At 40.9% G+C, this 13,118-nt stretch overlaps 1 protein-coding gene across 11 annotated transcripts in view; it reads right to left on the bottom strand.

Moving 5' to 3' along the window:
• The window catches only part of pax2a (paired box 2a), a 31,250-nt gene extending 18,430 nt beyond the window's left edge, over positions 1–12,820 (bottom strand). For 3 of the 11 annotated variants that reach the window (XM_059358848.1, XM_059358852.1, XM_059358850.1), the window contains exons 1-5: positions 11,000–11,295; positions 9,787–9,984; positions 6,246–6,331; positions 5,722–5,841; positions 4,148–4,192 (exon numbers count right to left, since the gene is read on the bottom strand). In XM_059358848.1, the coding sequence (XP_059214831.1) occupies positions 4,148–4,192; positions 5,722–5,841; positions 6,246–6,331; positions 9,787–9,984; positions 11,000–11,217 (667 nt within the window). In that variant the 5' untranslated portion in view covers positions 11,218–11,295. Of the gene's footprint in view, positions 1–4,147; positions 4,193–5,721; positions 5,842–6,245; positions 6,332–9,786; positions 9,985–10,999; positions 11,296–12,530 lie in introns of those variants that run through there. The other 8 variants (XM_059358849.1, XM_059358856.1, XM_059358853.1 and 5 more) reach the window with 4 other exon arrangements.
• Between the last annotated feature and the right edge of the window lie 298 nt (positions 12,821–13,118).

Below are 13,118 nucleotides of genomic sequence, written 5' to 3'. Positions count from 1 at the left end.
AGGTGGGTGGGGTGGGGGAGAGAGAGGGAGAGAGGCAGCAACACTGCCATGGCTGTTAAGATCCTGTTATGTTGTGGCGTGTTTAAGAGCTTTATTAATTCGATTTAGCACCACCAACCAGTGTACTGACTGTCAGCAGGCATAGTGATGCTTATTTGATATTTGCACTCACTGCCAGCACTGGGGCTGCGTTGATAGTGTTTTTGAAGCACTCTAGTTATTTTATTTACTTTCATTTAAATCCTCAGATCCAGGCCCCAGCATAAAGTGTAGAATAAATAAATAAAAGTACTATTTTGACACAGTTTATAACAGTAATAAGAGAGTAGCTGTGGATCAGGCGGGAGAAAGACTCTGTCTTTATTTCAAGGTTGGTGATTTGATTCCTGGCTACTCCTGCCCACATGTCAAAGTGTCCTTGTGCAAGACACTGAACTGCTGCTGATGTGTGTTTATGGGGGGGGCGGTCGATATAGACAAAACTGCCAAATGAATGTAAAGTTATGTTTGCCCATTGTGTGGAACTAAAAAGTAGCTATTTTATTCAATCAAAACATAATATGGTGCAGTGAGACTATTGCATTTATTTATTCTTGAAATACGTCTTTAAACAAGAAAGAATGACGTATATTACTGCAACACAAACTAGAGAATAGGGCTGCAACTAATGACAATTTTCATTACTGATAATTTTCTAGATTAATCGGTTAATCATTTGTTCTATAAAATGTCAGAAAATAGTGAAAAATGTCCATCCTAGTTTTTCTAAAAGTGCAAAGTGTCTTTAAATGTCTTGTCTTGTCAGACCAAAACCCAAACATATTCATTTTAATATGAAAATATAAAAAGTAGACTAATTATTATCGAAATAGTTGGCGATTATTTTTCTGTTGATTGAATGAATCATTAGTCAACTAACTGCTGCAGCTCTACTAGAAATACGAAACTGCATTTCATAAAACAAACACTTTGGTTTTCATTAGACGTATGTTTAAATATTAATTTCTTTCCCTTGTTTTTGTTAAATAGGTAATTTAGGACAAACATGACTCGATAAGAAGAACATTTTGCAGTCTCCCTCTTTAGCACGACTCCATTCCCATGTCTTGTTTTTCTTTGTCCTCCTGTGCTTTCATCTCTACCCTCCTCTAGACCGGTCTGTCGTTTAGCGTTGCCACCCTGTGTGGCGAGTATTTGTGGAAATGCAATTAACGTATCCCCTCTTTTCTCTTGCGTTTTCTCCCTCCTCAAGCTGAGTAATGCATCGCTCCATTAATTCTCGGCATCGCTGCCCGTAATTGACTTTTCTCTGACATGATTCCTCTTCATTGAGTGAATTCCCTCTCCTTATATTTTTTGTGACGGATCTCATTGTATATTGTTTACAACTATACGTGGGGTCTCACGCAGCCATGTTGCCGAATGCAAATGGTTAACCCGCAAGACTCCTCTGAAGAAGAGGGGGACGATCAGAGAAGGAATGAAATGCGGAAGAGAAAGAACGACAGAGAAAGAGCAGAAAAGGAGGAGGGGGAGAAATGCAATGTGGACCCTTTGTGTCCTCCTCTACTGTCGGGCCCTAACAGCTTCTTGTCTCTATGTTACGCTCTGTGGCCCCTCTCAAACCTGGGCTTTTCTCTCTCACACACACCCCATCAGGGCCATCATGGTGCTCATGATTCCATTTATTTCTGTCTCGCTCTGGATGCATTTATTTTCTAAAGTGATCCTCTATTGACTCATTGTCATGGACTGGCTTGACTAGCCAACCAGTGTAGGCCCAGGTTCAAATCCATACACTAACTGATTCAAACTCCACAAATGGGTCATATGTGTTAAAAGATACACACCGGACAATCTCCAAAAGGGCCAAATATCAAATTCGAACAAATCAAAACAGCGACTGTATTCATTTTTCCTCAAGCTATTGAACAAGGTGGATATGACTCTGGCTGCTGCATGCGATCGTTCTTTTATGTCATGAATGAACAACCTGCTAGGCCATATTTTTCTCTCCCCGCTCACACACTCATCAGCTCCTTCTACACTCATCCCACACCCACGCTACAATCACAAGTTATGACCTTTGCTTTCTCCATCTAATTTATCACTGTGGCTCCCTACTGCCTGTCCTCCCCTGAGCTCCACTGGGCTCCATCCAGGACGACGTGGTTAGCCAGCGATGAGAGAAACATACACCTAGGTCACATCAACCTGCGTGCATTCAGCAGGAGTAACCTGTCATCCTGTGCTCAGACCAAAAAACACTGAATTTACATAAAGCTCTAATAAAAACAGAATTAGTGCAGGTATGTTTCACAGAAGAATTAGTTTGAAATCATCTTCGAGAAACTACCGGAAGACCCAAACTTTTTAAATGAGTTCAAGGACTTCTAGCACTGTAATGCACATTTGACAATCACACAGCAGTGCTCTCTGTCTTTTCTTGGCTCCCACTTCCACCATAGGTTTAAATGACTGAGTGAGAGCATGCTGTACAACAGGCTAATTTCCCCACTTCACTATTAATGCATTTGGCAGGAACAACATTCCATTTCCTGTAATGAGATACACAAATAAATCTGGCTATGGATAGATTCGGGGTGGTGGTGGTGGTGGTGGTGGTAGGGGGGGAGAGGAGGAGGGGGTTGGGGGGGGGGGGGGGGGGGGTGGAGCAAAGGAGGGGGCGCATTGAGACGCATTCTCCCAGCACTGGCATAATTGGTATCGCTGCTTGCAGACATGCAAACCAATCTCTCCACAGATAGGGCTGAGACTCTCTCTTTTCCCCCCTTAAGGCTATTTCTTTTGTCTTTTCGATAGCTTGCACATCCAAGATAGAGGGAGGGAGGGAGGGGGGAGATGTTAATTTGTGAATTAATAGCTTTTCTCTGCAGAATTGCAAATTCTTTTAAATGTCACTATGTTCACTGTGTGAGGAGCGTCTGAAGTTACAAACAGACACACTTAACACACACATTCCCGTGCCTAGGTGTGTATATCTGCATGCACAAATCCTAAAACTAATTCTTGCTCAACTCTCATTGAAGCCGCCAGGATCTCCTTCTTCCCTCCTCCCCTCATAAAAGCACTTTTTCCCCTCTCATTCCGCTGCTCCTCTATCTCCCTTTTACCTCCTCCCATCTTCACTCGAAGCCGTCCAGTGTAACATGCTACTTTTAATTTGCAATAACACATGACAAGGACAGATTAATGGCTCTTATGGCACCTATGTCCCTGAAGCTCGTCTTACGGGGACCCGGTGTACATAACGCGTGTCACACTACATTATCTCTACAGCCCTCCAGTAATGGGGACCTTTTTCTTCCTCAAAGGGCAACCGCTGACTTCAGCCACACTGGGATCACACACACGCCACCATCATCTCAACACCAGCAGAACAAGAACCGTGCAAAGTTTTTTTTCATGTTCATCATAGTCAAATCATCACAAAACAGGCACAAACATGTAACGCTTAAAATCTTTGATTGGTTTACAGACATGCAACAGAGTCCAGAGAGTCATTTATAAAATATTCTAAACAACAGGAAAACTCTTTGCTGCACCAAGAATCCCCTTATTTTAATGCATTTATTCCCATTTTTAGTTGTCTGACTGCATGTAAACATTTTAGCAGTTAACTTTCTTAGCCAGCTCAGGTCAGATAATCCACCTGCAGTTTATAATTTAAAATAACAATACTGAATTCTTTTTTTAAATTAAAATTAATTAATTAAAAATCGGCTTGAATAACTAATCACATGGGCTGAAGTGGATCTCTTTACATAATGGGCCAAATTAAGGGGGAAATGCAAAATAATTTTAAAAATAAAAATAAAAAAGATAACGATAAAGCGCATCATGTTAAAAATCCACAGCTATCTTTGCTTCATAAACATTCTAAATAAGCTACACTGCGCATTACTGTATATTGAACTGCATGCCATTACATGGAAAATATGATTTTCCACACTCACTTTAGCTTAATTCATTTTAATTTCTCGTGAGATTATTTATTGGAAAAATCTTCCCCGCCTCAGCCCCCATAAACTCATAACCCTGGAAGAGCAAAAACAGTAATTGAGAGGAAAAGTATTGTGATCTGATTGACCAAAGCAAAAGAAAAGGTTGTCTAGCTTCAACTTACAATGTCCTATTTTCCTTCCATCCAAGTGGTTGCCACTCCAGAGAACTAAAGAGACAGAAACATAAAAGAAGGAAGTGGCCTGTTTTGATGAGTGCTCTTTGAGATCATTTCAACCATTTCATCCCATCAGCCACCTCAAAGCAGTACCACAGAATCACACATGTACACACACTCATATGTACACACACATGTACACACACACACACACACACACACACACACACACACACACACAAGCACACGCACGCACACACACACACACGCACACACACGCAGCCCCCTCCCTGCCTCCAACGGTCTGTTCCTACACCTGTTCAGGCCTCCACCGGGGACATGTTAATTCATAGGCATTAAAAAAGCCAATTGTTTGCAAAACCGATAATCTATTAGCCCTGAGGCAGTGTGTGTCCACTCTCTTGCCTTGCCTTGGAATGAGAAATTCTGGCTTGGACCGGATAGGCTTCCACTTAATCTTTGAGCATATCTAGGTCTATTTTCTTGCCCTGGTAGTGTATAGACTACTCTACAGTCTTTCAAAAAGACTTTAATACTGAATTTTTAAATGTTTTTTTTAGAATAAAATATATTAGAGCCCGACTGATTTAAAAATTGGCTTATCGCAGACATGTTGCTTTCTATCGATATTGGCATATATTTGTCCGATACGTGCCAACATGAAAACTTTTTTTTACAGAATATTTAATGCAGAAATAAAATGCTTGGGCTGGTTTTGAAATGGTGTTAGCAGTTTATTTAATTTTATTTCTTCTTAATTTAAATGGTGAGCAATTGACTGATACTAAACATATAGTACTGGTGTTTATTTAGCTATTTCTTCTATTTTTTAAATTTATTTATAGAATTGGTTGAGAATGCAATATATTGTAATTATAATGCATGATAATGTTCAATATTCCTTAATCGTCTTTTCTTTAAAAAAAGCAAACTTCTGAGTATGTTTGCATTGTCGTATCGGTACAAAATCAGTGCGTGATCCACAAGAAAAAAAAAGTCGATAGGCCGCAATATCGGTAATCTTTGAATTTTTCATCTCTAGAGTCAGTATCAGCCTTAAAAAATTCCATATCAGTCAGGCTCTAAAATATAATTGAGTGAAAATTTTATCTTTATATCTATATAGTGCAGAATATTAAGAGACTAGTAGTTAACGGATAGTATCAAGGCAGAGATTCACAACAGAGCTTCTTTTTCTGTTACATTATAGAGGAGCAGCAGCCCTGATGCCTTGCCAAAGGGGGATTAGAGTTGTATGACAGCTATATGGGATATCTACAGTACGTCTGAGCATGGTATAAAATTGAGATGCAGCTCTGTAGGCGTATGGTAAAACGCAGGGCATCAAAAAGCTGATTGAATCGCAACACTCTCTCAACACTCGCCCTGCCTGATATACAACATAACAAGTCACTGGAGACAGCACACAGAGAAACACACTTGGCTGCAGCGCTGTCATAAATGCCATCTTCTTCACACACAGGAGAAAAAAAAGTAGGAGACGAGTGATGGAGAGAATTAAAAGGATGGAAAACAAAGGGATCTTGTGTCTCCCTTACCATCGTCTCGTTTCCTCTTCTCGCCGTTGGAGCGGGGGATACCCAGAATGCCGTTGATGGAGTAGGATCCTACGGGATCGTTGGAGGCGCTGGTCACAGGGGGCGAGGCGGTGCTGGGCACTGATGGAGAAAGCGGAGTTAGTGTGTGTGTGTGTGTGTGTGTGTACAGTATGTGTGTGTGCCTCAATTGTGTGTTGTGTGTGTTTTATCTATAGAAAATGTGAAAAAAAATGCTTTCGTCCCGATTCATCTTAAAGTTTGGCAAATTAATCAAACCAAAATAAAAGTGTATACAGGTGGATCAAGAGTCTGAAAAGGTGCTGAATTATTTACATATAACCATGTGTGTATTAATAACTGGATATCAATGTTTCAGTTTCTAAATATCATGATTATTGTCAATACCTGTGTGCCACAACACCCCTGGTATGTGTTCAGGTTTAGGTGTGTCCCTGCTGTTTCAGCCGCCCTGATTGGCTCATTTGACTGTCCTGTAATCTTTTTGTACCCTCATTCATGCTTACCTATGGTGTGGCCGGGCGTGGAGAGCGGCGTAACAGATCCGTCAGGGGACGGGTGGAATTGCTGCTGGACTTTGGTGCGGATAATCCTGGTAAAGTGAACAACAGACACGGATCAATCAATACTGCTTCCAGAGCATGGAGATTTCACACCAGCCCAGGCCGCCCCGGGACACTTAAACACAGCACATCACGTCCACTTACGCCCGTGCATGTACAAGTGCTCCATCGTTTGGGCCGCTTGTATCCTCATATTCAGGCCCCTGTCACAAATAGCCAATCTCGGGGCTTTAGGGGCAATCTCTGTGCTCCTGTGTGAGGCTGAATGGGGGCTGCCCCCTGAGATTGTGGATTCAATCTAGCTGGATTCTGAGGTTAGAAATATGATAAAGTCCCCATACCAGTAAGATGTGATGTGGCGGGAAAGTCTTCATTGCACTTTGGTCTGAATGATCTTGCAAACAAAGCATGAAATCACATCAATTCACCTCAATGATCAGCTTCACTGGCTCTACCTGGCCAACTCTAATAATCTCCCTCTCCTGTTCCCCCCACTCCCTCTTTTCTCCTCGCTCTCTCTTTACTCTCTCCATCTCTCAAACCTGATCTTTCACTCCTCTCCCTCTCAACCTCATCCACTTTTCTCATTTCTACTCCACTGTCCAATGTGCTCACTGTACTTTACCATGTCTGTCTCTGAAGCCCCTCATCTCTTTCTTCCCTTCTCTCTTCTCCATTTCATTTCTTTATTCCTCCCTGTATTCTCTGTCACCTCTCTGGTGTCTGTTGTAGTTTTTGGTCTTTTTGTTGCTCATTGTAGCACACAGGAATCCTCCAGGCTCACTGAGGATCAGAGCCTATTGATTGGGACTCCGGGATAGAAAAGTTGTCGACGAATGGCAGAGAGGAACACCAAATGCAAATGGTGATCTATAAATTATATGTGACAGGAAAGCAATAGTGTCTTATTGGCCCAACCTGAGACCACAGCCTCATCTGATGTGTTGTAATCTGTGGTGCACTTTTACATAAATAAATAAAAGAAAGCATCAATAATCTGCGAACTTTAAAGATGACAAAAACGAGGCCTTAGAGATAATGTAACATCTGTAAAACTGAGGATTGAGCAGGTACATTGGGATTCACACAAGCTCAGCTTTAGCTCTTATGGGACATGATCGCATTACATTAAAGCATGACTATGGTAATCTTGTGATTGACAGACGACGTGAGATCATTGAATAACAGGCAGCGTTGTGTACAGACAGAAATCCCACATGGAAGCCCTCTCACTCGAGAGGTGTGACAAAAACAGACTTTTACAGACTGCAGATGAGGCGAGCGACGCTCACATGTGCATGCAGCATCCAGCAATGAGCTATCAATTCTGAATCAGGCAGCTATGGGGTTAACTTCCTCGGGGGCAAAAATGTACATCAGACTCTTTTCATTCCCCTCACTATCTCATGTGTCCTCCATACTCTCTCCTTCAGGCAGGGCAACAAAGGCTAGCAGCCTCCTCCAGAAAACACACATCAATATTTTATTTGAATTTCTAACATCTCACCACAACAGTTATCTGACCTCATGACTCGAGGGAGCCTCATAAATTCAAGGACTTTGTTTCAAGTCTATGTTGTTGATATTGAATAAGCAATTTGGATGGGTGAATTAACGACTTTGGTGTTTGGGTGTTATAAAGAGAAAAAAAATCCCCAAAGAAAGATTAAAATGTGGATCAATATGATTGAAAGCCGCTTAGGATCTTATGGGTACGCTTGTGTCCACTGGGCATGTTGCAGCGGGTGGAAACTCCTCTCTGCGGCAACAAAACAAAGTGCAACCCAGTCTCTGTGTAATCTTTAATAATTCATGCAGGAAAAATGTGTTTAAAGCCAGGACATCCTCTTTAGTCAACAGAGCATAGGTCAGCCCCTTTAACCACAGAGACCACCAGGGGTCCACTGTGTCTTTCTCTCCCTCTGACTCTCCTCTCCCTCACTTTCTTCCTCCTCCACGTCTTTCCCAACCCTCCCATTAAGAGCAACAGCGAGAAACAAAATTCAACCTCAGATGTTTAAAATAGCCTGAAAATTATAGTTAACTATTACCGGAGTTCAGGTTAAGATTTTATAAACATTTTTAAAATAGCCATGTGCATTTTAATATGCTGTAAAATAAATATCAATTAACCCTTCTTTACATTTTGAGGAATTAAAGGGTGAAATCTATTGTAATGCTGTGATTTGTGAGGCCGTGTTTTAAGAATAAAAAAAGCACTTTTGCTTCTGATGTTAATTATTAATGTGCAGGCTAACTTTGTTTCAAAGGACAACATTTCTCCTAATAGGGCTGTTCCACACAACTCAAACCAATCAGATGGTCAGAAATGTTTTCTAATAGTAGCACATAAAACACTGCCTGTACACACCTTATTAAATACATTTGGTTTTAGGAACAACAGGTGAAAAAAAACAAGAGAACTGCGCCCAAAGACCTGTTGAAACCATAATATCCACAACAGCCTGACTTTAAAGTATTTCTTTCTCCTTTTTTTTTTTTTAAAGATTCATCCATCTCCTGCATTTAGCTGGATGTGTTATGAGACTCTCTTCAGCTCATTAAAATGTAATGCCGATGACCAGCTCTCTGGAACAGTGCCTCCTAACCAAAGTTCATCACTCGCAGGCACTATGGGGCTTTTTTTTTCACTTTGCACACATGCACTGGGGCTTTTCACCAACAGCGTCCTCTGTCTAAAGACACTTTGTCCACTGCTGTCCCGCTCCATGTGGAAAGGTGAAGGTGTAGGGTGTCTGCTGCTTTAGCTGCTTCAGTGGAACAGAAACTCTTTTATAGTCCATTTACCCATAGATCATCATGGGGAATTTCTATGGTCTATAATTTTCTGAATGTATTCTAATTATTCTGTATTTAAAAGTGATAGAAATAAAATAAATGATTAAAACAAACACAATATAATAATACTGTGCGATTAAATCCTGTATAACTTAAAATTGTCCAACCACACTATACGCCTAAATGTGTGGTCTGTTGTCGCTCCACATTCACCTCGGTGTTGGAAAACAGAGCAATTGGTTGGCAATAAAGAGGCTCCTGCTGCCGCCTGTGTCGCAGTGTGGTCCGCGTATTGAACGACTTTGTTGGGTATTTCCCTCCGCCTCTGGATCTGGTTACGCGGGTATTGATCGGTTTTTATCGAGACAGATGTGATTCTTCGTGGCCCCAGCCTCAGCTCCCGTGCTTGGCTGTGTTGTGGAGGGCCGCACAGGAGATTGAATTGCACTTGGGAGACCACCCCGGATGGGACTCGGCTGGGACCATACTTCAGTCTTTGCTATCTGCTTATTTCTAAACTGATGTATCCAATTTACGCATGGCTTATTTCCCTCTCTTGTCTCGCTCAAACATACATGCATACATTTAAAAAAAAAAAAAAGGCGGTTTCGGATCAATTTTACGCACTTTTACACACAATTCGGCATGCTTTTAATAATTTAAAAACATTTAAATTTGCACCAACCTGTTGATGGATGAAACGCTGGGGACTGTGTCGTTGTCGCAGACGCCCTCAGCAAGTAGTCGGTCCCTTATCTCCCAAGCGAACATGGTTGGATTCTGGCGCTTATAGTCTGCAATTTTATCCACCACTTTCGGAGTTGCAACCTTTGGTTTGGAGCCACCAATGACTCCGGGTTTAATACTGCCGGTTTCATAGTACCTGCATGGGGACAGATGGAGTGTTCCTGAATGCATCCCTCCTTAAAATCAACAATCCAGTCTGATTGATGGTTTAAAATATCGTTTGTGTGGAAACAAATCTCCGCCGACCTTTAAAAAAATACCTAGAAATATGATGGCGGCTTTAATCTATTAATTGGTGTGGAAGTGTGCTGTTATATGGGCCCTAATTGAGTGTCAGCTGGAAGGTGAACAGAGCGGATTTTTAAACGAAAAGCAGTGTAATTCAAATCACACAATATAAGCAGTGAGACGGACAGAACAAAGGACAGTTTAGCTGTAAAAGCACAGTTTGGACCCCATTTCCAGTCTCCATGAGCTTACAGCAGCATGCACGACATGCCACCATGACCTATTGGTAAATGTTGGTGACAAACATTCAGTGTGTGTGAAATGAAAATACCTCTGAAATGCCTTCTGATAGCTGAAAAAAATATATTTCAAAATATTATCTCACAGCATTTGTGCTCTGAAGTAAAAAATAATGTAGAGCTAATTTATCAGGTTTGCACTGATGGAAAATATAGTAACGTAAAGTGTGTATTTATGGTATTTTTTAATTACTGTGATGAGGATTGTTGTTTTTCTTAATCTAAAAGTAAAATTCCAATTCATGTCTTTGGAGCTGAAAAGTCAGTTTCCAAGTGACCTTATGCTACTTTTTCTTTATCACCTACAGTCTCCTATAACATTAATACAGCCTCATATTCCTCTCAGATATTTTTTATCCCTAATGCTCAGCTGTAAACTCTCCTCCTAAAATTTATTTCATGATTATGATGCTTTTCTCTTGCAGGGCTGCAGGTGATGGATAGAAAATCTCGGACGCAGAACTGCTGTGTTCAAGCAAAAAAAAAGAAAAAGAAAGAAAAAAAATGACCTGCCTATATAACCGATGACTGAGGCTGAAATAGAGCTGGGTGCGCATATACGAGCTAGAAGATTGATGTTTGACACACATAGGGTCTCTGTTGGTGGTGGATCCCCCCTTTTACCTGCCGAGGATTTTGCTGACACAGCCGTGACTGACCCGTAGCTGTCTGGAGATGTCGCAGGGCCGGACGCCCTGGTGGGCCAGCTCCACAATCCGCTGCCTCACCACGTCCGGGAGGGGTCTGCCGTTCACAAACACCCCGCCGAGCTGGTTCACACCGCCGTGCCCTGCGTGGGACACAACAGCAGCACAGGGGAGCATAACATTACATACCTGCATGTGGATTCACTTTTATTTTAGGGGTTTCTAATTTTTTATTCTTAAAGGTTAGATCATAATAACAACACATGCACTATGATGTAGCCTATATTTATAAACACACACACATAGAGGAACACACGCACCAATACACACTTTAATTTTGCCCAGCCGTCTTTTAATTCTAAAATATATATTTTTTATTTTGACCGAAATTTAAAATATATTTTAAGTAATAATAATAGTACAAAATAACTAATTAAAATATTAATCATAAATATGATAACTGCAGGAATTTAAGCAGCGTAAGAGTGAAATTAAAGTAGAATTGTGTGCCTTTAAATAAACAAATCATTAAAACTAAATAAATAAAACAACATTTAATATATAATTATATTACAAAACATCTCACTGAGTGTTTTGATAGCACAGAATTAAAAATAAAATTGCTCTCTCCTTCTACAAAGGCAATAGGTAATATTTTCCAGGAGCACCTCCTCCACTGCAGCCTAACACATGTCGCAGATATTATGTTTCAACCTGTTTAATTTTCCTCGCACAATTATTGTAAATAATTAAAATGAGCTTTGATAACTCATATTACAAACGCGGATGGTGCGAATGAGGAGGAATAAATAATTTACACGCAGCCCGGGTCTCCTTTACCCATATCGTATGGAGAAGAAAACACGAAGAACATAAACACTCATAGTTTTATTCTGAAAATCTAAAGTGAGAGATAATAAATAAAGAGACACGTTTGCATCCATTTACACACAACGTGCTCTTGTCTCCCTAAAGTGTCATCTCACAGACCAATAAAAGCGTTGTATTTAAATTTGGCAGTTTCTATTTTGTCTCTTTAAACTAAATGCAGCTCACACGAGCTCACATTTTCTAATCTAGGTTAATATATAGGCTGAATTAATAAAGCGTTTTACGACAAATAAAAAATAAATAAAAAACTCCTCAGTGACCCATGTGCTCTTAAAAATAACACATTTTTCGCATCATCTATCTGCATCTTATTCTTATTTTAATTATCACTAAAATGTTATATTCTATTTATCTATTTTTAAACGACTCTTCTTGCCAAACTTTATTATATTTATTACAATAAATATTTTGAAGGATTTTGTGAAAAAGATACGAGCATGTTTTATATTAAAGAGCTGTGTTCAGGAATAAATTGTTGGCAAAACACAAACCATAATACACTTTAATTCAAATAAATAGACTCCTATAATAAAACATATGAGTAAATATCTAACTGCTTTTTTTCTAAATGATTTTCCACAAGGCAGAAATGTGTGTGAACTCATTCATATACTCACGGTGCATCGCTGAGAAGGGGTCTGCTTTGCAGTGAATATCCATTGGATAGCAAAGGAAAGAAAGGTAATCGACTGAGGTCGCCGTTTCGCCTCGGTGATGCAGCTTTAAAGGTGTAAAAAAACAAGGATTTATAACGTGGTGTAGAGCAGTCCGTGTGCGAAGAGTCCGCAGCTGTGGATAACTTCTTCTCGGAGGCGATGCTATAAGTTTTTCCTCCTGTCTCAACTCAAAAAGTGTTGCAGGGCTGTCAGGTGCAGAGCATGACCCACGCGTGTGCACAGCGCACCAGCAACATGGACTCAAAGCGGGTCACTGTTTAAAGGACATCATGGGGAAAAGAGAAGCCTCCAACGGGTCCGCTCGGGAATCTGCGGCCGGAAAATCCCTCTCCTGTGCCGGGCTGTTTAATCAGATAGGGGCGGAGATGACAACAACATGGACACGGCGGAGTACAGAGCAGTGCGTCCCCCTCTCCTCCAGAATGGGCTGTGCCTGAGCGAAGCTTTGGGCTGAGAATGAAACCCCTCTCCTTGTGTGTCTGTTTCTAAAAGCTGCAGTCCCACAGATCACCCCCCTCCTCCTCCCCT

This window comes from Centropristis striata, chromosome 20 (genome assembly GCF_030273125.1).
Source record: "Centropristis striata isolate RG_2023a ecotype Rhode Island chromosome 20, C.striata_1.0, whole genome shotgun sequence".
Taxonomy (NCBI): domain Eukaryota; kingdom Metazoa; phylum Chordata; class Actinopteri; order Perciformes; family Serranidae; genus Centropristis; species Centropristis striata.
Note: the sequence above shows the minus strand (reverse complement) of the source record. Positions and strands in the feature narration are given on the sequence as shown.